Below are 26,381 nucleotides of genomic sequence, written 5' to 3' on the forward strand. Positions count from 1 at the left end.
GTCTGTTATACAGATACTGCCTTAGAGTCACTGGCACATATTCCTGTAATTGAGCAAAGTCAAGTGTTTTATTTACCCAGATGTCTTTTCAGCTGAATTGTTACTACTAATTGCCTTTCTTTTCTTAATTGTTTTCAATCTGTTTTTTTATATTATATATTATATATTATTTTTACTACATTTTACCGAGCTGGGTACATCATCCTGGGTACTTTGGTAATAAGAAAGGAGAGAGAAAATGTGTGTGATATATATATATATATATATATATATATATATATATGAATGAGATTATAATAACCAGTGCTATTTTTCTAGAAAAAGAGGTGCTGGAGCTCACAATGAACTTCTGCCTTGTTCTCTTAGAATGGCAGTGGTTCCCTTCTGAGAGGTGCCAGAGCTTTATTTCCCTTCATTTTTAATTCCTTTGTCACATTTACTAAGATTTTACTATTCCCTTTATTGAGTTTATACCCATTAAATATACTTCAGATTTGTAAACTGTATTATGGATTTTGTTTAAATCAAATGGTGTATAAATTTTATTAAATAAATTAATTAATTAACAATGACCCAGGCTAATCTTTTGGCATAGATAATCCCAAAGCTTGCTGAAGATCAACAACCATGTGAGGTCAACTATTTCTTTGTATTTAATTTGTCGGGTCTAAAAAAAATGCAGATAGCATTAGCCAGCACAGATGATCATGAGCTTGGAATTTTTGCTCCCCTGCTTGCACCAGTGGAGAATTTCTTCTCAGTTACAAATACCAGCTCCAGATGAGGATTTTCCCACAGGACTACAGCAAGGAAAAAAGGTTAAGCTTGCTTCCTAGCCTGCTGGGATTCCTAGTGATTATCAGCTGCAACAGCTGGTGCTATTTGCATGGGATGTTGTGTGTAGACTGGGGTCACACTTACGGTACATCAAACACTGAAAACTCATTGCTTCCCCCAAAGAATCCTGGAAACTCGTTTGCTAAAGGGTGCTGGGAATTTTAGCTCCATGAAGGGTAACCTAAAATTCCTAGGATTCTTTGGGGGAAGCCATGTCCTTTCAGTGTATGGTGTGTGTGACCCCAGGCTCTGGATTCAGATTTCTAGTCCTTTATCTGCTGTCTCTGGTCTTCCTAGCTCCTTGCTGACATTCACTTTTTCTCCCTATTAGGATTACATGAGAAAGTCCCCCTAGGACTAATGGACACTCCGTTGCTAGATACTGAAGAAGAAGTGCATTACTGCTTTGTGCCACTAGACATGGTTGAAAAATATCCTTCCTTGGTCAATGATGACAACTTGCTGTGGCTGTCTGACAATGCTGTGCTGATAGAATGTGAAGGCAGCGAGTTTCGCTTCATAGGTAAGCCTTTTCCTTGAGGAAGACAGCAGCAGCAGTAGGCAACAAATAAACATTTCCTTCTATTTCATTTTTTAAATTATTATAACACCCTTTCTACTACTAATATGCTACCAGAGGCAGTTTCAGAACCACAGGTCATGTTGGGGCAAGTGGAATATGTGGGAGTAGGATGTGGGTTCAGGTTTGGTTTTGGTCTTGGTGCCCTGATGGGTCACCTTCAAGAGAGTGGTGAATGGGAGTGCAACCCTGTTGCTTTTGCTAGAACTTTCAGCGGCTTTCAATTATTGTTGGCCACAGTATCCTCCTGGACCAACTCTATGAACTGGGGTGGGTGGCACTGTGTTCTGCTAGTACCTATGGGAGCAGGTTCAGAGAATCGGGTTGAGGTCTTGCTACACTCTGGGCTCATCTTTGTGTTTTTCATTTTATAATTTCTAGCTAATTTTCTTCGCTCAGAGAAGATGCTTTTGCCCGACAACTTTTCCAACATGGATGCTCTGGAGGCTGAGGCTGAGGCACTGGGGATCCCCGAAGTCACAGAAGCAGTGAAGACCTACAAGAGGAACCCTGGTGTGGTTCTTAATTGCATCTTTCAGTGTAACTCATCTCTATATTAATAGATTTCAAAATAAAATGGGGATTGGGCCATGGGACTTTCACTGGATTAGAAAGTCAAGAGAGGTATAAAATATAATCAGGATTCTTAATTGTTCATTTCTCATTTGTACATTTCCCTTTTAGGAATCTACTCAGAGGGAACAGCTGACCTTCAAGGCGTTGTGAAAAGCACCATGAAGAAGCCGCAAGCTGTTCAGGAAGCAGCAAGTCTCCCTTTGTTCCCAATGGCGCTTGGTCTCTTGGTCAAATATCCTGACTCTGCTCTGGGGCAGCTTCACATGGAGAGTACCCTGGATGGGAACAAGCTCTATATATCCGGGAACGGAGTTCTCTTTCAACATGTCATGTATGTCTTTTTGCACCAAAGCAGAACCAATTAGCTGTTAGTGTGCCTAAGACCACTGGGGTGAGGTGGGATAATTGACCTTGCACTATGCTCAAACTCAAAAGAGAGGAGCTTCTCAATTGAAATTGAAAAGAGCATGACTGGGTCTTTGAGCAATTGCTGTGCCCCTAGAAAAAAAGGGAATCATTGGTGGCTTCAAAATATGTAGGGAAATGCTTTGATCTTAATACATTTGACCATACACCTATTTGGTTTTACTTTCGTGTACTTTGATGGCATTGTTTGTTTGATGGTTAATTTATATGATTCTTGACCATGTTTGCATTCCACCAGCCTTAATTACTGTTCTTCAGGTGCACAATTGCAATTGAAGGTTTTAGGCACACTGAAGTTTTTCTTAGTTGTCTAATGAATCTGATTTAAATAAAATTGGGAGTTGGGGTGGTGGTGGAAAGAATCCATGTGTAGCCAAAATAGTAGGAAAGAAATCAAATGGATATCTTTTTAAAAAATGCAAAAATAGATAAAGTAATTTCTTCTAAGTCTATTCCCCCTTTTATCCAAAGGAATTGGTTAGGCACTTGCAGACTCCCACTTATACGGAAGATGTCTGAGCTTCCTGAACTCTGTGCCTATTTGGATCAAATGGATATCATATATGAGCCAATGAAGGATGCCTTGAAAACTTTTCTAAAACAAAAGGCACCTTTAGAAACCGTGGGAAAAGGTAAGTCAGCTGTTACTAATTTGACCCGTCTTACTGAGTTTTAAGGGCGGGAACAATGTCTTTTTAGTAATGAACAACATGGAATATTAAAGCTATAAAAGAGCAGAATATGAAACGTTAAGTTTGAACCAATGGTTGTTACAAAATAAGTAGTCATTCCCCACAATGTGTTTATTGTCACTAACATTGCAAATTACTTTATAAGGAATATCGTTGCATTTTATGTCCATAATACTCTGATTTACAATTATAGCAGCTCAATCAGAATTCCACACAAAAGTATATAACTGCATGTAACTGTAGGGATGTGAAGGCAGTCTGCCAGGTGTGCTCAGGCACACCCCAATGCTTAAAAATAAACCACTGCATATTCTCCAAGAGGCCTCGGGGAATATGTGTATCTTGTCAGCATTTGGCACATCCTCCAGGTGATATCATAACCTCCAAGACACATCAAAGAAAGTGCATATTTTAGCAGAATTGTGTACACTGCATGTTTTGTGCATATCTTTTTTTTTTAATGATATTTATTAAAATTTCACAGAAAAGAGATCACATTAATAAGAAAATTAACAATAAAAAGAAAAATACAAAATACAAAAAAGAAAAAGAAAAAGAAAAAACAGTTAAAAACAATTCCATCTTTTCATCACTTCTTTTACGTTTACTTGTTTCCCGGACCTCCTCATACCTCCCTCTTTTGTATTCCAATTCAGTTTGTTAGTCCAGCAATTCCTTTCCCTCCTTTTTAATCCTGATCTTTAATCTTGATGTATTATAGCATTAAATTTTTACCTATTAAAACCCAATTTTTCCAATTCTTTTAACCATTACTGCTAGAAACCGTTGTGCATATCTTGAGAGCTATTATACATTCTCTGAGCAATATGCATTATATCCAAGAACATGCACACTTCAGCATAATCAGATTATTGCAGTGTACAAGTAACCTCAGATAATCTGCAAAAAACAGCAACCTAAGTAGGGACTTTAGTGGACTGTCTGTAAGCACTGGCGGAGGAACAGGGGTGCGGGGGGAGTGCACCACCCCTGGTGGCACGATCCCGGCAGGGTGCCATCGTGGCTGCCCCCTCCCTGTGCTGGGCGCCATACCCCCGGGTCGCGCGCCAGCCATGCCCCCCACCTGCTCTCCACCGCCCGCCTTGCCGGAGCTTGAAGCTCCGCCACTGTCTGCAAGTGATGTAAGTGATAGCTGGCAACTGTGATGATTAAACTGAAGTTATTCTGCATATATATGCAGCAACTTTCTACACATAAGAACCCTGCTGGATCAGACCAAAGATGCATATAATCTCACATCTTTTTCTCGCAATGGGCAAGTAGATGCTTCTTGGAAGCCCACAAGCAGAGGAAAAAATGTTCCATTTGGATTTGTTCAAAGAGGCTCCCTGTAACTACTGATCAGTGATTACAGCGAGCCCCTCTGAATGCATTCTCACAGCTGATTGGTGGTTACAGTGACCTTCTTTGAACTTTGGCAGGTGGCAGACACCTAATGTCAGGTGATTTACTGCTGTCAAAATTGGTCCACAGTGGTAGAATTGGGAATCAGGCCCACTGGCTAGATCTAATTCCGCAATCTAGTTATAAACTTTCTGCCACAGTGTACTGAAGTAAGACTAGAGCAAATTTTGACCTGCAACTGCAAAGGAGTCTTTGTAAGCATTAATAGAAGTGAGCAAAAAATGACATTATGTTGAGTAATTGGCAATATGTGCATGAATGCTGAGCTGTAGGTTGGTATGGCTGTCATTGCCCATGGGCCAGCTGAAAACTGCCCTGCTCTAAGGGCAAATGGTGGGGAAACTTGCTTGAAAACTTGCTTTTCGAGTTCAGTAGATTATCTGCAGCTCCTTGCATGGGCAAAACATTTGTATATGAGCTTGCAATAGGGAGGGATTTTGTGGATCAAGGGTGTTCACCACATTGACAAAAGCAGCAATGCCTTTAAAATTGCATTCTGTTTCTCTTTCACATGCAGGCTGGGCAGCAGGACTAACAGTCTTTTCACTCCATCATATTGTCAAAGTGTATGTTGGAAGTCACTGGTACGCAACTTACTTGCAAACATTACTGAAGGTACAGTTCTTAAGAACGTGTGACATTGCCTTTCTTGCCTTTTGATAGTCTGAACCTTCAGGCCAATTTCCTAAAAGCACTGAGGTGCTTGCACTGAACTGTATCAGCATACTTGTGGGAGGTGGCACTAAACTTCATTTCTGCTAGCGTTTTGGCATGAAAGGTTCTGAGCTCACCTTGTCACACGCTTGCTTTCTATGGGCATCTTTTAACATGTCCCCCTCCCTACATCCTAGTGGAATAGTTCATATGAACACCTGAAGCTGCCTTATCCCAAGTCAGATCATTGGCCTGCTTGGCTTGGTGCTCTTTACTTTCCCAGCAGCTTTCCAGTGCTTCAGGTTTAGTCTCCACCGTCTTCAGTTTAAAGGGTTAATTAACTGGTGATGAGAGAAGACTCTTCTCTGCCTGAGATAGTTCTGGAGAGACAGCCAGAGAAAGCTACAAGGAAGAAAGCTTCATGGCATACAAATAATCCTTAACTGGATATGCTGGAGATTAAACCTGGGACTTTGCAGGAATACTTGATAATAGTGTTACAGACTAGCACACAAACTGAAGGTAATTCACACCTCTACAGTACATGCTTTATTTACACATATATACAACCTGTGTCTAGACCGAGAGAGCACAGAACATTCATATCCCAAGAGGTTCCTGTTCTTCCCATTGCTGCAGCCGCATATTCCAAGAGACTCCAACATCCTGTCTGACCTTCTTTGCAGCATAAAATGGACTGCTTGCCTCATGCTCTAGCCTACCCATCCCTGCTGCCTCAGCTTGCAAAAGGGACACTTTTCCTGTTCACTTACCTCATTGCTCACAGCATTTCTGCCCCTCCCTCCTGAAACTCTGGACTTTTGTCTCTGCTATATCTCGCCTCAAGGAGAGGCTTTCACCATTTTCTGTCGGGCCCAGAGTGTGTGTGTTATTGGCCTTCTTAATGGATTAATGGCTCAGCTTGACTCATTAGCCTAACTAAATCCAGGGTTTCCTGTGTTTGGCCCAGTTTAGTCAAACTTTGATTAATTATAACTTTTACTAAATCCAAGAGTTATGAGTGGCTCACAAACTCTGGCACCCAGAACCTATAATAATACATTTTCCTTGTGGAGTAGAAAAGTTGTAAGGGTTGTTTCATTGTGGGTGAGTGTGGGCAAAAGAGGGCTGCTTTCTCTTTTAAACAAGTTGTGCTTCTTTATGACATTGGTTTGTTTGTTTTTTTGCCAGTTTCCAGAGCTGCTGTCAAATAGCAAAAAGGTGTATTGGATTACTTATGGTCAGGCTCTCCTCATCCATGGAGATGGACAAATTTTTCGACACATCCTTAACTTCCTTAGATTTGGTAAACTCTTCTTGCCTTCTGAATTTAAGTAAGTGATATGGTTGCCATTTCCTGTGTTCCTAACATGGTCAGGTCATGATTAATGCAGCCTTCTCAACCAATGCAGGACAGCCACATGGGCTTTGTCAATTGGAAGTTTATGCTTTGGCAGAAGTGGTCTTTGGGTGGAGGGGCTGCAGCAAGTCCTCCGGCAATCTTAAACTCACAGCCACTATTCAGTGCCACCCATCAAGGGAAATTGGCCTAGGCATGTCCCATCTGGATGCCTCCTTCCTATTAGACAGAGAGTGGAATGCTGGCTACTTCTCATAAAAGTCCATATTCTGGTGCTGTGTGAGGGATACATGTAGTGCTGTCCTGTGGAGGTGCCAGTTTCCATCTACTCTGCTTCCAGCTTGGCACTACAAAGGAACTGAGGTGGAGCCTCCTCTGTTTGCTCAAGTCTCTTCAGCTGTATCATGTGATCCCGCCTGATCTGGATAGTGGGTGGAAGATATAACAACACACTGGGCCAGTGCAGACTTTCACAGTATATAGCCAATGTTCCATTTTGACTCACACCCAAGATTTGGTATGAGTTTGCAGCAGAGTGTAAGGAGGAGAAACCTGTTAGCTCTTGAGGGAACATGTGCCACCCTGATATTTTAAGATGAGACATGAGCTTCAACATGCTTTTTAGAGCACCTGTATTTGAGTTGCACAGTCTTGTTTATTGCCAATAATGTTTTTACAAAGTTTGACAGGGCTCTCTGCGCACTTGATTTGCATAAACAAGCCTTGAGTTTTGTTTCTAATTGTCAGAGAATGGTCTCTGCTGTGCCAGGAAGTGGCCGCGTATCAGATCCCTTCTCTTGTCGAGGCTCTTCATCAATATGACACATACAGGTATCCTCAGTTTCTTTCTCCTTTATCTTTTAAAAAATCACGTATCAACCAGTGATGTTCAGGGGGCATGAGAACTCCCTCTGGGTGGACAATAGGCCAGAATTACAGAAATCCAAAGCACATCTACAAGCCCCTCCCCTGTAGTTGTTTGTCCCTGAATGCCCTCTTCATGCTAAACAGCTGGGAGGCAGTTTTAAGCAGGGCTGGGGTGGGGAGTTTGGTAGGAAACAGTCTTTTATCCAACACCCCTGGCCAACCTCGTTGCCCTTTGTTCCTGAATGGGATGTTTGTGGCATCAGCACTGTCAGGCGCAAAAAACCCTGCTTTTAAGAATGAGAAGGCATCAGTACAATGAGGAGGTTTCGGAGGAGAGATTTCTTTATCTATGTAACTCATATTCTACCTTTTTGCAGTATAGGACCCAAGGCAGCTCACAGTACAAATTAAAACAAATACTGCTAAAAATACACAGCATTGACACAATACAGTGGTACTTCGGGTTACATACGCTTCAGGTTACATACGCTTCAGGTTACAGACTCTGCTAACCCAGAAATAGTGCTTCAGGTTAAGAACTTTGCTTCAGGATGAGAACAGAAATCGTGCTCTGACGGCGCGGTGGCAGCAGGAGGCCCCATTAGCTAAAGTGGTGCTTTAGGTTAAGAACAGTTTCAGGTTAAGAATGGACCTCCGGAACGAATTAAGTACTTAACCCAAGGTACCACTGTACTTTCATGACATGCCTTAATTTTATAAACTTCTATTATGTTGCCTCTTACTCACCTTTTCTCTAAACTAAAAAGTCCTAAACATGACAACCTTGCCTCATAGGAGAGTAATGCTGCACCCCTTTCTCAACTTTGCAATAACTTTTTTGAGGTTATTTTGAGATTTACATAATGGCATTAAAATATCAGCACTTTTATTTCCAAATCCTTTCCTGATTATTCCTAGCATGGAATACATTCTTTTCACAGCTGAAGCACACTAGGTCAACATCTTCATCAAACTATCCACTAAGTTCTCAAGGTCTCATTTTTCCATGAATTGATACAGCCAACGCTTCCTCCTCTTCCTCTAGCTTTTGCTCACAAACTGCTTGAAATTTCTACTCCCCCCCCCTCCATTTTTTCAGTGTATACATCTTAATACATTTTGAAGATGCAGGCAATATTCTTAAATACGGAGGCAGGCACACTACCTCCAGAGCCATGGCTGACTTCACAGATGATTCTTGTAATGTGAAATGTTTTATTTACAGGTTATGGGTGCAACAACAGGAAGCTCAAAGAGCAGCTTTTCCATTTAGAAGTCTTGAGATTGCAGTGCCAGAGAAAGAACAAGAGTCTGGTGAAGAGCCTCAAAATGTAAGGTTATTCTTCACTCAATGTTATCATTAAGAACATAAGAAGAGCCTGCTGGATCTGGCCACTGACCCATCTAGTCTGGCTTCCTGCTCCCACTGTGGCCAACCAGATGCCTGTAAGAAACCCACAAGCAGGACCCAAGTACAAGAGCACTCGCCCCTCCAATGGTTTCCAGTAACTGGCATTCAGAAACAAACCTACCTCCACGAGGCAGAGCATGACCATTGTGGCTAGTAGCCATTGATAGCCTTACCCTCCATGTCTAACCCTCTTTTAAGGCCGTCCAAGTTGGCAGTCATCCCTGTGGTTTAGAATGAATCTACCTTACAAACCTCTAATGTTTAACTGTCTTAACTTTCTCCCAATCATTTCTGGAAGGTTCTATAATCCTCAGCATTTCTCAAAGAGCCCAATTTATTATTCACCCTCCAAAGATACAAAAGCAGCTGCCACACCTCATAAAATTATAACAGAATCCTGTTATATTGCTTCTAAGGGAACTCAAAAGCAGGGAACTTAAAGCAGTTGGAAAACAGGATACATTGACGCTGCCAAATTACACTCTGTCTTAGAATTTTAATGGAAATTTTCCCTTTCCCTTTCTTTTCTTTTTTAGCACTCCTATATTGCTGTGGATTTAGATCAATGTGCCAATAGCTGGAATATATCTAGAAATACACAAGACCTGGAAGAAAGAGACAAAGTGAATGAAAAGTCCCCCCACATTTCCCCAACCAAGGGATCAAAGCGAAGAAATAACTGGGAAGGATATAGCCAGTCCACAGATGGGTGGGACAGTTCCTGCTGTTTCAGACAGCCTGAAAGGAAAAGAGGAGCAAAAGGCAATTTAAGCAAAAAACCTGAAAACAGAGACACTCCCATCCAGAAGCTCATTTCCCTAGTGCAGGAATGGGATATGGCGAACTATCGGTGCAGTGAAGCCCAGCAGGTGGCAACATCCAATGGTGTCAAAGTGGCTGAAGAGCCCGAAAGGAAAGTGCCTTGCAATTTCCCACCAGCCACTTGCTTTGGGGTCACCAATCCTGAGCTCACAAGTAATGGGCAGCTGCCGAAAGCTGGGCAGTGCCTGCTGGGCATCCCGGCATCTGAGGCGTGGCTTGTCAAGATTGGAAGACAAAGCATTTCTGAGGAGGTTTCTTCAGTGGCTGAAAATATTGCAGCCAAGGAACAGAGTGGCCAGAAAGAGAGAGAGAAAGGTGAATTTGCTGCTTGTAATTTGCGCTCTCTGAGGATGTCAGGAACAAGGAGTGCCCTCCTCTTTTTCTCCCCCCCCCCAAAGCAGGGGTTGCTGGGACCTTTCCTTTCTCCTTGCCCCTTCTGCCTATACATAATGGCTTCTTGTTCACAGAGATGTGGGATTAGTGATCAATCACCTCTTTATTCATGATAGAGAGGGGTTGGTGTAGAAGCAGGTGGGGTGGATATTATCTCATTGTCATGATCAGGCCACTTCCTGGTGAAGTTTGGTCTTGCAATGATTACTCCTGTCTTCAGCGGTGGGGGACCTCTGCTGGTCCACCCTTGGAGGTTGATGGCTTTAGGGGATTTTTCATTGGGTAGAGCAAGTGATCCTATTGAGGCTCTTGTTTCATTGTGGAACAGTGAGATGACTGGGGCCTTTGACACAATTGTTCCAAAAGGTCCTCTTTGGCACCGTGGAGACCACTCCCTGGTACTGAAGAGCTGTGGTTGATGAAGTAGGCTGGATGAAGACTGGAATACAAGTGACAGAAATCAGTGCTATAAAAAGAAAAAATGAAAGAGGAAAACGGTGATTAACTTCTCCTCCTGCAAGGAGCATCTAAGGGGAAAATCTTCATGATTGTTGCTCTGTGTTTAACAATTAGAGGTAGAAGCTGCAAGTCAGCTGCCTCTGTGATGTTGCTGTTTCGAAAATCCACTTGGGCAGGATCTGTTCTTTAATTGCTTATGGAGTTCCATGAACTGGTTGCAGGGATCTTTAAGGGATTAAGTCTCTAGCATTTGTATGCAGAAAGAGGAAGGTTAGTTATTTCATCAGTTGTTCTTCTGCTTGTTCCCAGGCTTCTGCAAGTTCAGGCAAACTCCACGGTTGCTATAGAGGGCTTATTTAGCTGATACTTTGCCGTGAAAAGTTGCTTGAATTGTTCAGGACTGGGTTATTCATATCTGAATAGCTTCATATTTATTTATTTTAGGGGCTTATATCTCATACAATGAAGAACGTAACACACCCATCAAACAGCATAAAAAGAGTCAAGAGTTGGATGGTGAAGCATAAATAAAGGCCTGTGTGAACAGGTGTGCCTTAAGTAGGCAATTGAAAGAAACTACTGATAATGCCTGCTTACGATGAATAGGCAAGGAGCTCCAGGCCAAGGTGCAGACACACTGAGTTCCCTGTGAAAACATCATGTGGAACCCTTCATAGTGCCTCTATGCTGGGCCGCTATGAGGGGCAAGATGGTCTCTCAAGTCAGCTGTTCCCAAAGAGAGCTCCTCTTATGGATCAGTAACTGGTTAAGAAATAGGAAGCTGAGAGGAAGACTAAATGGATAGGTCTCCCAATGGAGGGATGTAGAAAATGGGCTCCACCAAGGATTGTAACGGGGGGTTGTGTGTTTTACTTTCTTCACTCTAGAGTTAGGGATGAACAGTGAGGTTGCCAAGTTTGCTGATGATACCAAATTGTTCAAAGGGTTAGAATAGAAGAGGATTGAGAGGAGCTGTAAAAGGAAACCAATTCATAAATAAGCTTAGCCTAACCCTAAAACTGAGTGAATGGGCAGTAAAATGGCAAATGAAATTAAAAACAAATGTAAATTGATGCATGTGGGATCAACACCCCCACTTTAATTTTACTTATGCTTAAATAGAACCAAAACTGGGGGTCACTGATGAAGAATGAGACCTTGAGGTTGTAGTGGACAGCTTGATGAAGGTGTTGATTCAGTGTATAGCAGCTGTGGAAAAAGGCAAATTCCATGATGATAAGGAAAGGGATTGAGAATAAAACTACCAAATATCATAATGCCATTGTACAATTTCATGGTGAAACCACCATGGGTTTAGTGTGTATAGTTCTGGTCACACCTCAAAAAGTATATTAAAGCACTGGGAAAGGTACCAAAAAGGTAAAAGGGATGGAGCAACTGTCCTATGAGAAGGGTTACAACACCTGGCACTTTTTAATTTGGGAAAAAGTGAAGAAGACAGAATGAAAAGAGGTGTGCACATGCTGTGGCATACATGGGGTGTAGAACTGGCCACAGAATGGTGCCTCTTTGCATTCCATGTCCCATACGACTTCCTAAATTCCATTGATAGAGGCAAGTCAGGATGCAACATCTGCTAACTCTTTATATGCCAATACATATATCATGTTAACAATTTTTACCCATTTCTGCCCAGGGACATTCCCTGAACAAAGCAGCAGTGCTATCATGGATGAGCCCCATGGGGACACTGGCTTGATTATTAAAGTGGAGCATCCTCCGATTGTGGCTTGTGATGGTTCCTGCTCATCTCATGAAAGCAGCATTCTCTACAGCACACACCTGGAGGACATGAAAGTAGCCAGTGGTCTAGCACACCCCATGGCCAAAGGTACTGGGCATGGGAAGCATATATAAAGAAGGGCAGGGCTGAAGGGAAGGGGGGGGAGGGACTCCACCCTCAAAAAATAGAACCCTCCAATTCTGTGTTGTTTTTTTTTAGAATATTTATTGCAGTTTTAAAATTACAGAGAAAGAAAAAAGTAGAAAAAGAAAAACAAATCACATACATCTTACAAAAATAAACAAACAGTACAAAGAAAAATACAAAAAACAAAAAATCACAATAAAAAAGTAACAAAAAATCAAATTAAACCATTAGAACCATCTTCCCATTTACTTATTTCCATGACTTCCTCTCACCTCTCTGCTTTGTATTCTAATTTAAATCGTATCTCCAGCAAATCCTTCTAACCTTCTTTTCATTTACTTATTTTAACATTCGAAAGTATTTAATTCTCCTCTATCTTTGTTTTACACTTCATATTTACTTATTCTATTATACTCTGTCTGCCAATACGGTCTAATATTCTTCTCTAACCTTTTCTAACATTCTTTTATATTACAGTATTTTTGAAGATATATTTTAATTTTTTTCCAGTCTTCTTCCATCGACCCTTCTTCCTGATCTCGTATTCTGCCGGTCATCTCAGCCAGTTCCATATAATCTATCACTTTCCTCTGCCATTCTTCTCGGGTAGGCAATTCTTGTGTCTTCCAGTATTTCCCAATAAGTATTCTTGCCGCTGCTGTCGCATACATAAAAAAATTCCTGTCTTCCCTTCGCACCAATTGGCCGACCATGCCCAAGAGGAAGGCCTCTGGTTTCTTCAAGAAAGTATATTTCAATACCTTTTTTAGTTCATTATATATCATTTCCCAGAAGGCCTTGATCTTTGGGCACGTCCACCAAAGGTGAAAAAAAGTACCTTCATTTTCTTTACATTTCCAACATTTATTATCAGGCAAATGATAAATTTTTGCTAGCTTGACTGGGGTTAAGTACCACCTATAAATCATTTTCATTATGTTTTCTCTTAAGGCATTACAAGCCGTAAATTTCATACCTGTGGTCCATAACCGTTCCCAGTCAGCAAACATGATATTATGCCCAACATCTTGTGCCCATTTAATCATAGCAGATTTAACCATTTCATCCTGTGTATTCCATTTCAACAGCAGATTATACATTCTTGACATATTTTTAGTTTTAGGTTCTAACAATTCCGTTTCCAGTTTAGATTTTTCCTCCTGGAAACCAATCTTTTTATCTAAGTTAAAAACCTCCCTTATTTGATAGTAATGCAGCCAATCTCGAACTTTAGTTTTTAATTTGTCAAAGCTCTGCAATTTTAATTTATCTCCAACTTGTTCTAAAATTTCACAATATTTTGGCCAGTTTGTCTCCATGTTTGTTTTTTTCAGAGCCTTAGCCTCCATTGGTGACAGCCACCTTGGTGTTTTACTTTCCAACAAATCCTTATATCTCACCCAAACATTGAATAATGCTTTCCTGACAATATGATTCTTGAAGGCCTTATGCGCTTTGACTTTGTCATACCATAAATATGCATGCCACCCAAACACATTATCGAAACCTTCTAGATCTAAAATGTCCACATTTTCAAGAAGTAGCCAATCTTTCAGCCAACAAAAAGCGGCTGATTCATAGTAAAGTTTAAGATCTGGTAGGGCAAATCCCCCTCTTTCCTTCGCATCTGTTAGTATCTTAAATTTTATTCTGGGCTTTTTGCCCTGCCAGATAAATTTGGAAATATCTCTTTGCCACCTCTTGAAACAGTCCATTTTATCCACAATTTGTAATGTTTGAAACAAAAACAACATTCTAGGCAATACATTCATCTTTATCGCTGCAATTCGGCCCAACAATGATAACTTCAATTTTGACCAGATTTCTAAATCCTTCTTCACCTCTGACCAACATTTTTCGTAATTATCTTTAAACAGATTCACATTTTTGGCAGTCATATTCACCCCTAGATATTTCACTTTATTAACAATTGTTAATCCTGTCTCTTTCTGAAACCTCTCCTTCTCTATCTCTGTAAGATTTTTCTCTAATACCTTAGTTTTCATCTTGTTTAATTTAAAACCTGCTACTTGACCAAATTCTTGGATTGATTGTAACACTCTTTTTGTGCTAGCTTCTGGCTCCTGTAATGTCAAAACTAAGTCATCGGCAAAAGCTTTCAGTTTGTACTGTTTAGCTCCGAGTTGTATACCTTTAACCAATTGGTCTTTTCTAATCATATTGAGCAAAACCTCCAGGACCGATATAAAAAGCAATGGGGAGATTGGGCAACCCTGTCTTGTTCCTTTCTCTATCTTAAATTCTTCTGTAACTACATTGTTCACAATAAGCTTAGCTTTTTGTTCCGAATAAATTGCACTTATACCATTTTCGAAACTTTGGCCTACCCCCATCCCCTGCAAATTTTTCTTCATAAAACTCCAAGAAATATTATCAAACGCTTTCTCTGCATCTACAAATATTAAAACAGCTTTAGTATTGATATTAACTTGCAATTTTTCCAAAATATTAATAATATTCCTAGTATTGTCTGACAAATGTCTCCCAGGGAGAAAGCCCGCCTGGTCTTTATGAATCTCTTTTACTAATACATTTTTTAATCTTTTAGCCATAATTTCAGCAAAAATTTTGTAATCCACATTTAATAGGGATATGGGACGGTAGTTCTTCAACTGTGTCTTCTCCACTTCGGTTTTTGGTATAAGTGTAATGTATGCTTCTTTCCACGACTCGGGTGCTTTTCCTCCCCGTAGTATTTCATTACAAAGTTCTTTCAACGGTTGCAATAACCATTCTTTCAAAGTTTTGTAGTACTTTGCAGTTAGTCCATCCGGCCCTGGAGATTTGCCCAATTTCATATTCTGAATGGCTCCTTCCACCTCTTGATCAGATATTGTAGAGTTTAATATTGATTTACTCTCTTGAGATACTTTTTGTAATCCATTGTTTTCCAAAAATCGGTCAATGTCTAATTCTTTCTGAGTCTCCTGCGTATATAACTGTTTAAAATAATTCTGAAAGCACTTCCGAATCTCTCCAGGATTCTGTATATTCTTCCCTTCTACAACCAAGTTCGTAATCGTGTTCAGCTTTTGTCTTTTTTTCATTTGCCAGGCCAATAATTTCCCACATTTATTTGCCGATTCGAAAGTCTTTTGTTTCATCTGTTTGATCTTCCATTCTATCTCCTGGTTCATCAATTTCATATATTGTACTTGGTATAGCTTTATCTCATTTAAAATCTCCTGTGAGTTCGGTTTCGCTCTCAGTCTTTTTTCTCCATCCTTAATTTTCTCCAAAATTTTTCCTCTCTTCTCATTTTGATATCTTTTCCTAATTGCATTTTGTTGTATCAAAAATCCTCTCATCACCGCTTTACTGGCATCCCAAATCACTCTTTTTTCTGTCGTAGTATTCAAATTTATTTCAAAGTAGTCTCTCAAGTTCTTCTGAGCCTTTTTAATAATTTCCTCATTCCTAAATAAGGAGTCATTCATCCTCCATCTAAAGGCCCCAATTGGCGTTGATATCATTTCAATCTTTACTGGATTGTGATCGGAGCAAATTTTCGGGCAAATCACCGCTTTTTTAATTTTAGGAGCCAGTCCTCTAGTTATCCAGATGTGGTCTATTCTTGTCCATGTCATATTTGCTTCAGAGAAGAAGGTTCCTTCTCTTTCCAGGGGGTTCTTTATTCGCCAAATATCCACAAGATCCATATTGTCAGTCATTTCAAAAAATGTCCTTGGCAGTCTTCCATCTTTTGTCACTGTTTGTCTTTGGGCTTTATCCATATTTGTAGACACTACTCCATTCATATCTCCCATCAAAATAATGTTGTAATCCAAATAATCCAGGAGAGTTTCATGCAGTTTCTTAAAGAATTCTGATTTTCCCTCATTTGGTGCATATACGCCTATTATCAAAAATTTCTGTCCTTGAAATTGAATTTCAATTGCTATATATCTTCCTTGATCATCTTTAAATATAAATTTTGGTGACAGGCTTTCCTTCGCATAAAGTACTACCCCTCTTTTTTTTACATTATCCGATGAGATAAATTCCTCTCCCAATCTTTTATTTATCAAAATTTTCCGATGTAGCCTTGTCACATGAGTCTCTTGTAGGCAAATCAAGTCCAAATGTTCTTTTTTCAATGTATGAAATACTCTCCCCCTTTTTGCCGACGAATTTAGACCGTTAATATTCCAACTTAAAATTTGTAGCGTCATTTTGTAGTTACTCTCCTTCTCCTCCAACAGCCCCAAGAAGATTGTCTATATCTGCCGGTGGCGTTGGTTTCACTTTTTTTTGCAGACCCTTATCCAGTATCGCAATGTCTTTTCCCAATCCTTTCTGTAGATCTTCTTCGTATGCACTCAGAAACTTGTTCTTTTCCTCCACTGATCTAATCTTGGTCTTTCTTCCTTTGAAGCTAAAGGATAGACCTTGGGGAAATTCCCACCTAAAAAGGATTTTATTTTTTCTCAACAAGTCCACCAAATCTCCAAAGTCCTTTCTTAAATCAAGAAGATGTTTTGGTATATCTTTGAAGATTTCCACTTTTGATTGTATAATTGTCAAAGGTTTTTCGTAATGCAAGCCCAAAATTTTGTCCCTTTCTTCTTTGGATCGGAGGGTAATCAAACAGTCCCTTATTTTGATCTTTCTTCCTCCTTTCCCCAGTCGAAAGGCCCTCACAATCTTAAAATCCTCTTGTTTCAATTCCGATTTCCAAAAGTCCAAAAATTCTTGTGTCAAAAAGTCTATCAAGGTACCTTTCTCCAACTCAGGAACAGCTCTAATTCTAAGATTCGTTTGTTTGTCTTTAAGGTCAATCATAGACAACGTTAACTTATGTTCTGCAGTCTCTTTCTGCAAGTCTGGTACTTTTTCAGTTTCCAATTGCCCCAATTTAAATTCTACAGCAGCAGTTTTTTCCTGTATAGACTTTGAGTCTTGCAGTAGTTTCTGAATAGATTCCGTATTGCTATTTACTTTTTTCTCCAAATTGCCTAATGTTTCTGTGTTTAAGTCAATTTTCCTGTTTGCAATATCCACTTTCTGGTTCGTCTCTTCCACCTTCCTATTCGTCTCTCCCACTTTTGTACTTAATTGCTGTATTGATTCATTAATCTTAGTCAGAGCACTGGCTCAGACATTCCACCAGACTTAGATTGTATTGCCGATGCGGGCAAACCAGCAGATGATTGCCTTCTATGTGTCCAAGGTTTCCCTGATCTCAAAGTTGACTGGTCTTTTTGACCATCAGCCATAACAAAGTGAAGGTCAAATTCCTTTCCCACGTCTGATGCTCCTGTTTATAAGTGGAAAATTCCTTTCCTTTCCTGTAATTACAGGGAGTCCCACTAGATGGACACTGTTACCACCTAGCAAGTTACTGTCCTTTTGAAATAACAGGAGAAAGATACTAAGTAGAAAGGCAAAAATAGAGAACACAGTGTAGCTTTTCAGTCCTTTCCAATCTTTTCCCAATGAAGTTGGCCACAATGTATCTCCTTTACAACCCACAAGCAGCTTTAACAGCTTTGACAGCTGAGACGTCTCACTGACAGGTCACTCATTAAATCCTTCAATTTAAACAGTCCGGTAGAATCAAGAGTCTTTCCCTTATCCCTCCAAAGGGTAGATCCCTCCAAAGTTCTCAGGTCAGAAAGAAACACTTATTTCAATTCAGTTTTCCCACGTTTAGCTCCAAATCTCTATGCTTTATTCCATATACAGTGCAGGGAAGCGGACTTCCTGTTTACGCTTCCACCGCGGTAGCCAATTCAGACGTTTTAAAACTTTTCCGCTTTTTCACAAATAGTCCAATTAATCCAAATAATGCACTTTTATCCAATTCTTCTACTCACGGTTAAATTTTAAGTCCAAATGTCCCAGGAATAAGTCAGCACTCTCCAGCAACGGCAACACGGCTTCGCTCAGTGAAAGCAGCGATCCGCTCGCAGCACCGCGCTTCTCCCCCGCTCCCTTCTGAAGCCTCAAAAAAGGCTTCCTTTCGGAACCCCCCAATTCTGTACCCAGAATCTTCACTATTTCTCCCTGCAAAATGAGAAATTACTGTATATTTTGGCAAGAAGCTCCCTCTTGTAACCATTCCCGTAACAAAGATCTTGCCCTGTTGAGTTCAAGAAAAAAATGGTTATATTGTGAAGGCCTTTTCTATTGTATTTCAGTGGGGTAATGGTGCTTCCTGAACATCAAATAATGCCACAAGTAGAGACTAGCTCTGAGCTGTATAGAGTTGTGTCCAATAATACAATTTGGTGAGACTATTCAGTGTATCTGGGATTTTCTTCTTGGGCAGTTTGGTTAGTGAATGTCATGGAACTTGCATCTTGCTTAAGTCCTTGAGCGTGACCTGCTCTGCTAGGCTTCTCATGATGCTGCAGCTGCTCTCTTCTAGAGGCCCACGTGGTTGGATTGTTGGCATCAGTCGGCAGTGTGGGTTGCTGAATAAGACAGCTTTGTCTTCAGGCAGATTATGCTAGATTAACGGTCTTCAACCAGTGGGTCAGGAGCTGTGGTTTGATTTAAGGAGGAACACAACAGTAGCAGCACCATGCAAAGATTTGACTAAAAAAACGAGAAATGGCTCCCTAAATGCATATTTTGGTTAAAAATGAAAGTAATATAGAAACATGCTTTATCGTAGGGAAAATTGCTTTGCAAAAATATTAGGGGGAAATGTATGCATTGGGAGAAATTCAAACTACAATGCTGTTTAATTTCTATTTATTTTATTTTTATTTTATTTTTTTACAAACAGCTAAGGAAATATAGAGAACCAAATTTAAAACTGGAAAACTGAGAAACTGAGAGAAATAAAAATTGACTGGATCCCCTCTTCCTCATGTTTCCAACTTGCCTTGGGTGGTTTTGCAATGGCACTAGGATACTTGTGGGTTGTGCTGTGACTAGCTGGACCTGTGGTGAACCAAGGATGTGACTCCTTGGCCACACTGAGTTACAGGGCCAGGCAGGAACCATGGGAGGTGGTGCCACCAAGTCAGAAACAAAATGCCCCAAAGCCAAACCAAGATCCAGTGTAGGCGGTGCTATTTTTGTACTCAAGAGAGTGTGATGAGGGAGACACTGAAGGTCTGGCAAAGAAATGGGTGTTGATGGCACTCCCTAATTCTTTCCGCTTATAGATATTGTCTTTCTGAGCTTTCCATTGTCACAAGAGGAGATTTTTTATGCCCGAAAGTGCCACTGCTTTCTCACCGATATCATCTTGGATTCCATAAGGCAGAAGGACCCCAAGAAAATGACTGCCAAAGTCGAGCTGCTTGTGCAGAGGCTGTGGGTAAGAATACAACATGGCTGCTCTTGGGCTTATAGAGGTCTTGGGTGCCAATCCCGAAACCATGTGGGCTATTGGCACAAGCTCTGCTCGCCTAGGGCATATCACCTGCTGAGACCTCCTTCCTAGTCTAACAGCTTGACTGCGAGCTCTGGGAATATTTGGAGACCACCAAAAGGCAATAAGCCTTGCCCCACCCTCATGTCTCCCTTCTTCTAAGGCTTCTGCGGAAGAGAATCCTGCAGCCATTCCTGCCTTCCTGGTCCTGGTCCTTCACCTCCCCCCCTTCCTCACAATCCTTCTAACTGCTCTTCTACGCAGTTGGCTCTGGAAAATGGTTGCTGTGTGCCCTCATTTCTTGCAGAGCCTAGAGATCACAGCTAAGGAGTTTGTGGCTGACTTGCTGAATGTGGCGCCCTTTAAAGCAGATAGTCATGCTTGTGAGAAGTTACTGAAATGGATTGAAGTAAGTGCGAACTATTGATTTGCTTCCTTTTGTAGTGGAGGACAGGGACTGCTGCTGACCCAGAAAGACCAGGCTCTCGCTGCTTGCTTTGTGACTTCCTCCATTTGATTGAACAGAAGGGCTGTGGGGGGGGGGAGGGAGGAGGGAGAGCCTCAGAACCCACAGTGTCAGCTTGGATAACAGGTTAATGTTTGAGCAGAGCTGAGTGAAATTTGCGGGCATAGGAGCTCATTCTGAGGGTATGAACTCTGCCAAATTGGTTCAGGATTTCACTTTTACTGAGTGCTTACTTTCTACTGTGAGTGTTCTTTAAAAGACAGCATCAACAAATGTATGTCACTTTTATTTCTTAGAAGAATTGGATGAAATTTGAAAGTCTAAATGTCAGGTAAATGGGTGCAGGGTTTTTTATTTTGGCAAGGGGAACCTGTAAAGTTTCTTTTTTTAAGGATCCCTTTAGCCTATGGGGCCCTCACACCTCCTTCTCAAAGCCCAGTGCCTTGCTTACCTGGTTTTGGGAAGGTGGCATGAGGGCTGGGGTGTGTGTCAAATGTTGCTGAGGGCCACCAAAAAAAGCCTCAAGGGCCGCGTGTTGGACCACCGTGCACTAGCTAGTGGAACAGGTGGAGAAGGTGGCCAGTAAGCCTGTTGTTCTGCCAGTGGCGTAGCGTGGGGGGTGCAGGGGGGCCAGCCGCACCGGGCGCAACATCTGGGGGGCGCGCGCTCGCACTCGCAGCTCTCTGCCCCTACCTGGCTCACTCACTCTCTCTCACTGCAGTGCTGGCTGTGCGAATCCGATCCGAGCCGCTGGGTCGCCGCCCACTGTGGAGGGGGTGGGTGCCAGGCGTGCGGTGCGGAGAGAGAGCGAGGGACTATCTGGGGGAGGGACAGTGCAGCGGCTGCCCAGCGCAGCGCTGAGCGCGGGAGAGAACCACACCAGACCAGCCCAGGCAGCAGCAAGAAGAAGCTGGCAGCGGCGGCAGGTTAGGGATTAGAGGGCGCAAATTACTTGCCTTGCCCCGGGTTAGGGGGCGCAAATTACTTGCCTTGCCCCGGGTGCTGACAACCCACGCTACGCCGCTGTGTTCTCCTGGACCATCCACATCCAGGGGTGTCAGGAGGACCTGGCCCAAGCTATCCTAGGTACACCTCTCTTGTCCACTAACCAGTGTTCCTGGGGAGATGCTGTGGAGGGCAGACATTGGTTCAGGAAGTGGGGACGGACACCATCTCCCTGTTAGTTGTGATCCTCAAGCTGTTCTTGGAGCCACAGGGCCCTTGAATGCTGCCAAAGCCAGCCACAAAGAGCAGAGAAACAGCTTGAGATCTGTTTCTTCTGTGACCCTCCCAACAGCATTTGTGATTGGAAGTAAAAAATAGCTCCAGTAAAAGCGTTTCCCAATTCAAAACAGAACTGCATATCGACTCCTCTCCCTCACCCCTCCAACCTCTCTAGCATTTCCCATTTTTGCAGACGTTGAGGTACAAAATGTATCAGATTAGTTGGATGGGATTTGTGCCTCTTGGACTTGTGCCTCTTTGAAGATGTTTGCGCACAATTACTAAATTGCATTCAACCTTTTCATGCCCGAGTCCATCTTTAATCCTGACCTGCATTGGAGGGAGTAACTTCTAAATTTTAAATATGTGTCTCCTGAGGCGTTTGGGTGGCCTTCTATCTGGACACACACACTTCAGCCAGTGATGGACTTTGCGCCCTCAAATTTCAGTGGCACCCTGTGTGACACTAAAAATCGCTGACACCCCCCCCACCTCACACGCTCTGTTCTACAGCATTGTTGTGGCGCCCCCTGCAGCATGGATGAACTGGTTGTGCTACCCTAAAAGCACCTCTGCTTCAGCTCTGAGTGTTTGGCAGCTGGTTCAACAACTTAACCCTGAAGGGAGAATGTCATTGCCACCCCTTGAGCTGTTGCTAGCCTATTTGTTTTTCCCTTTCAGTTTACTCTGCCATTTGCCTGGAAGTACAGTTGCTGCATTGACCTGCTGATAAAAAAAGGTTACTTTCAATCACTCTCTCATTTTGTCATAGGGAAATATTTACAGAAACCTTAATAAAACTGAAATCCTGTTTCCTCCGTCCAGATAAATCGGCTGCTCCCTTCATGTGTATCTATTTAACTGGCAACAGGAGCCATGTAGAAACTTAGTGGGGGTATTAAAGTGGCACACAGGGAGAAGAGCTAAATTCTCTGCCCACAGAGCAGGGGCCTTCATTTGCCTGCGCTGCTGTCTGAAGTGATACCGTTCTGAATTCTACCTTAGTGAGTTGCTCTGTGTAATGTGTGAAAGGGGCCCAAAAGAGACAGCGTATAAGTTCTCCCCTCCTACTTGCAGCAAGATGTAGGGCAGACAGCATCCCTCCAGCAAGCCCCCAAGTCCCATATTTCCTCAAAAAGGGGCAGCTTGCTCTCTTGCCTGGGTGAGCCTGCTGCAAAGAGGCCACCTGCACCTACAGTGGTGCCTCGCAAGACGAAAAGAATCCGTTCCGCGAGTCTCTTCGTCTTGCGGTTTTTTCGTCTTGCGAAGCAAGCCCATTAGTGGTTTAGCGGATTAGCGCTATTAGCGGCTTAGCGGATCAGCTGATAAGCGGCTTAGCGGATCAGCTGATAAGCGGCTTAGTGGCTTAACAGATCAGCTGTTAAGCGGCTTAGCGGATCAGCTGATAAGCGGCTTGGGGAAAAGGGGGGAGGAAAAGGAAAAAAACCCCACAGGAACTCGCAAGACATTTTCGTCTTGCGAAGCAAGCCCATAGGAAATTCGTTTTGCGAAGCACCTCCAAAACGGAAAACCCTTTCGTCTAGCGGGTTTTCCGTCTTGCGAGGCATTCGTCTTGCGGGGCACCACTGTATCTGGCTTCTCCTGCTTCATGGGAGCCTTCCAAGGCACAGGTAGGGCCTCATGGTGGAGTCTCTTTCAACATCCCTGCTCTGGCCTGTCCCCTTGACGGTCTTACAGGGCAGAGCTGCAGCACACTTGGCCTGATGTCACAACTGGCCACCTGTTTGGGTGTCTTTCTAGCTGGACTGATGACGATACATACACACTTTTCACGCAAGGGCTTTACTCTGGAATTTCCCTTTCACTTTTATAGGGCATACACATGGCTTTGTAATGAATTTGCTAGCTTGCTGTGTTCAGTGTCTTTATTTATTTCGTTAATGGATCACTCCTGAAATGATTGAACAATAAAAACACCACCCATAAATACCTATATAAGAAACAAGTTCAGGTCCAATGCATATGCAGACTGGGATAAAAATGTTCTCTTGAAAGGCTTGTTGGAAAAGGAAGTGAAAGGAACTTACTCGGAAGTAAGTTCAGCTGACTGTAATGGGACTTACTCCCAGTGTGTACGTAAGGGTTGCAGCTGAAGCTTCTTCTCAGAGTGGATAGGTGTGCCTTTTCTTCTCTCTCTTCCCCGCACCCCTGAACATCAGTCAAACCCAAGCCACCCACTGGCAGAAATCCTGGCTCCTGCTGCATAAGCTATTTCCATAGATGGTTTCGTAAGGGGATTAGAGAATCAACTGAAAGGAACGGTCCAGGCAGGGCTATGGTATTTTTTTTAACACTGCATTTATCATTTGCAGTTTAAATATGATAATATAATAAAGAAGATGTTTCATAATAATAATTACATTTTCAGAGAAGCCTCCCTACAGCCAACCTGTGATGCCTATTTTTGCTGCTGCCCAGTCAACCTGGGTTTGAAGTACTGAGGAGCAGGATCAAGGCAGGGAAGGATGTTTCAAAATATTTTCCTCTCGCTCTCTTTCCCATTTTGTTTTTGAAAACTTAGGGAGGGGAAATAGTTTTGCCCAGTCTTTCGTGTGTGTTGATGAACAGCCATCAGCCTTATTGGGCTAAATTAATTTTTATATCACATGCCAGCAGACTCAAAACTACTTAAAACTTGAGCAAAGCCACTTCACTTTCCTTTCAGTTCACATAAAAAATAAAGAGTTAAGTTTAAAATGCTGTTCTTCCTCTATTGTACAGGTGCTTTCATAATGTCAAAACATCTCTACCCATATGGAATTGCAAAACCAAAATTAGTCAGATCTTGTGATGACAATAGTCAAAAGCTCTTAGAAATGATCACATGCAATCAAGCTAAAATATACTGGAAGAAACAACTTTTATTAAGTAATTCAGTCAAACTTTGAACATAACATTGGTGCCAGGCAGGCATACATTAAGGATTTTTTTCCAGCAATGAAAAAACTGCCCAGCACAAGTAATTCCAGATACTGATTCATCCAAAATTGATCCCAGGCTTCCTCCAGTTTTCTGGGAAATGCTTTGTTTATAAAAGTCAAAGTTATATTAACCAAGAAACATTACTTGGAAGTTTCTAAAGTCATCCCTTTCCAGCTGTGCTGCAGGTGATATTATACCAAAGAGCTCTGGTATTCCATTCTTTGTAGGGAGTGGGCTGAAGAAATTCAGTTCATTAAATAAATGTAAAATAAGGGTTATATTTACAGCTCATGGGTTTTAGAATGAAATGGGAATATGGGTAGTAAATGGGAGGCAAGGGAGAGGCACTTGTGGACTATAGCCAGAAGCAGAAGCACAACAGCAGAGAACTGTATGGCACACAATTCCAGTACTGCCTGGCTTCCAGATGCTTGAGGTTCAGAAAATTGCCAATACTTCCTCAGCTAGGTTGGCAGAAATGGCTTAGAGTCAGAACTGCCTCTACTGGCAATAACCTGTTCCTGACTTGCCTTGGCAGGCAGATCACTGTGAACTCAAGTGCATTCTTTCCCCTTAGGAAGTCAAAGGAGGCTGACCACTGTCCCTTGGGTCGAATCCCAGCTGGAGGTTCAGAAATGCTTAACAGCTTGGTCTACACATGAAGCAGAATAAGATATAACACTTCAGATAGCAAATGAGAACTCCCATTTTAGAATGCTCCCCCAATGGGAAAGCTCCCTGTGGGTTAAAAACTAGCACACCAGGAAGAAAACTCTATGATTAGGTTCTTATCTGCTGTGCTAGCTTTCTATGTTCATGGACTATTTTTTGTGCAAAATTCAATAAATGTTAAAATGTTTTTCTCTTACTTGCCCTCTGCAATGTCATTGCCCATTCTGATGCCTCTGGATTTCACCCCCTCATTCCACTGCATATTCATACCCCCACCCCCTGTAAGTGCTGCCCCATGGATTAATTTAGTTTCCTAACAGTGAACAGAAAGAAACAACTCTTCTAGTGACAACTTGGCTCTGAGGCACCTGTGGAATCTGCTAATGAAGCAATTAGTGGTAAGAACAAGGAAATAAATTATCTCAAGACCAGGCAAACCTATACAAAGAACTGGCCTGGATAACAAAGGAGGTTACTCTTTTTTCAAAAAATAAATACTTTGTTTCTTTATTCTGCCCTTTGAAAAAGTTTTTTTCCTAAATGTGCAGCTTGTGGAACAAAGCAAAGTCAACTGTAAAAAAGACAAGTGACCAGCCAACATCTATCTCTCTGATCCATACCCTCAACGTACAGCTGTTTCACTATCCATAGCCACATCAGGACCACCAAAACTTGACAACTGTCTCCCTAAACCTCCTCCCTCAACAATGGCACCCAAACCTTTCACTGCTGCTGCTCACTGTGGCTACCCAGCCCCAGTCCCTGGGCTGCCTTGTGAAACAGCAGCAGAAGGCAGCAGGAACTCACACCTGCACTGGGGGCACTCAACCCACTCCACAATTCAGTCACACAAACAAAGGCATTTTCATGTCCAGTGCTGTGGCCCAGTCTAGTTAACTGCTCAGTATTCTCCACTACTATTATGGGCTCCTGGGTGCTGTGTGGGGACATACACAGGTTTCTTCTTCTTGTCTCCTGAGAAACATCACGGAAACCAGCGTTTAGACCTGCAACACAGCATCATCCATGATCAGGGGACTCTGGGAGATTCGAATGTAGATCCATGGTGAAAGACAGGACTGGCTCTCCCCCCACCAAATCCAGCTTAGTGTGGGCCAGAGGAGCAGCATGTGCCACAAGCACCTGCAAACCAAGGATCCTGCCCACCCCACCCTTCCCAGGGGCTGGATCCACCTCCCATCAACTCCAGCCAAGAATGATGAGAACTGGTAGTTCAGCGCCATCCCAAGGGCCACCTGTATTCCATTAAGGAAAACTCCCCGTCTCCCAACCCCAGCTGCTGATTTCTAAAGTGGGGCCTCACACATTTTGTTT

General features: G+C 42.2%; 2 protein-coding genes across 2 annotated transcripts in view; one reads left to right on the forward strand and one right to left on the reverse strand.

Moving 5' to 3' along the window:
• KCTD19 (potassium channel tetramerization domain containing 19) overlaps positions 1 to 22,261 on the forward strand; it is a gene marked incomplete at its 5' end in the record, with an annotated part of 27,142 nt that extends 4,881 nt beyond the window's left edge. Inside the window, 13 exons of the mRNA XM_081016886.1 lie at positions 1,169 to 1,360; positions 1,799 to 1,930; positions 2,102 to 2,324; positions 2,891 to 3,051; positions 5,054 to 5,151; positions 6,382 to 6,524; positions 7,298 to 7,381; positions 8,643 to 8,748; positions 9,365 to 9,965; positions 12,160 to 12,354; positions 19,533 to 19,687; positions 20,049 to 20,150; positions 22,113 to 22,261. Coding sequence (XP_080873012.1) covers positions 1,169 to 1,360; positions 1,799 to 1,930; positions 2,102 to 2,324; positions 2,891 to 3,051; positions 5,054 to 5,151; positions 6,382 to 6,524; positions 7,298 to 7,381; positions 8,643 to 8,748; positions 9,365 to 9,965; positions 12,160 to 12,354; positions 19,533 to 19,687; positions 20,049 to 20,150; positions 22,113 to 22,226 — 2,306 coding nt within the window. The 3' untranslated portion in view covers positions 22,227 to 22,261. The remainder of the gene's footprint in view (positions 1 to 1,168; positions 1,361 to 1,798; positions 1,931 to 2,101; positions 2,325 to 2,890; positions 3,052 to 5,053; positions 5,152 to 6,381; positions 6,525 to 7,297; positions 7,382 to 8,642; positions 8,749 to 9,364; positions 9,966 to 12,159; positions 12,355 to 19,532; positions 19,688 to 20,048; positions 20,151 to 22,112) is intronic.
• Positions 22,262 to 24,295: 2,034 nt separating this feature from the next.
• Positions 24,296 to 26,381, reverse strand: part of PLEKHG4 (pleckstrin homology and RhoGEF domain containing G4) — a 36,550-nt gene continuing 34,464 nt past the window's right edge. Inside the window, exon 21 of the mRNA XM_081016772.1 lies at positions 24,296 to 26,053. Within this exon, the coding sequence (XP_080872898.1) occupies positions 26,048 to 26,053 (6 nt within the window). The 3' untranslated portion in view covers positions 24,296 to 26,047. The remainder of the gene's footprint in view (positions 26,054 to 26,381) is intronic.

This window comes from Podarcis pityusensis, assembly GCF_964106645.2.
Source record: "Podarcis pityusensis genome assembly, chromosome: 8".
Lineage (NCBI taxonomy): Eukaryota > Metazoa > Chordata > Lepidosauria > Squamata > Lacertidae > Podarcis > Podarcis pityusensis.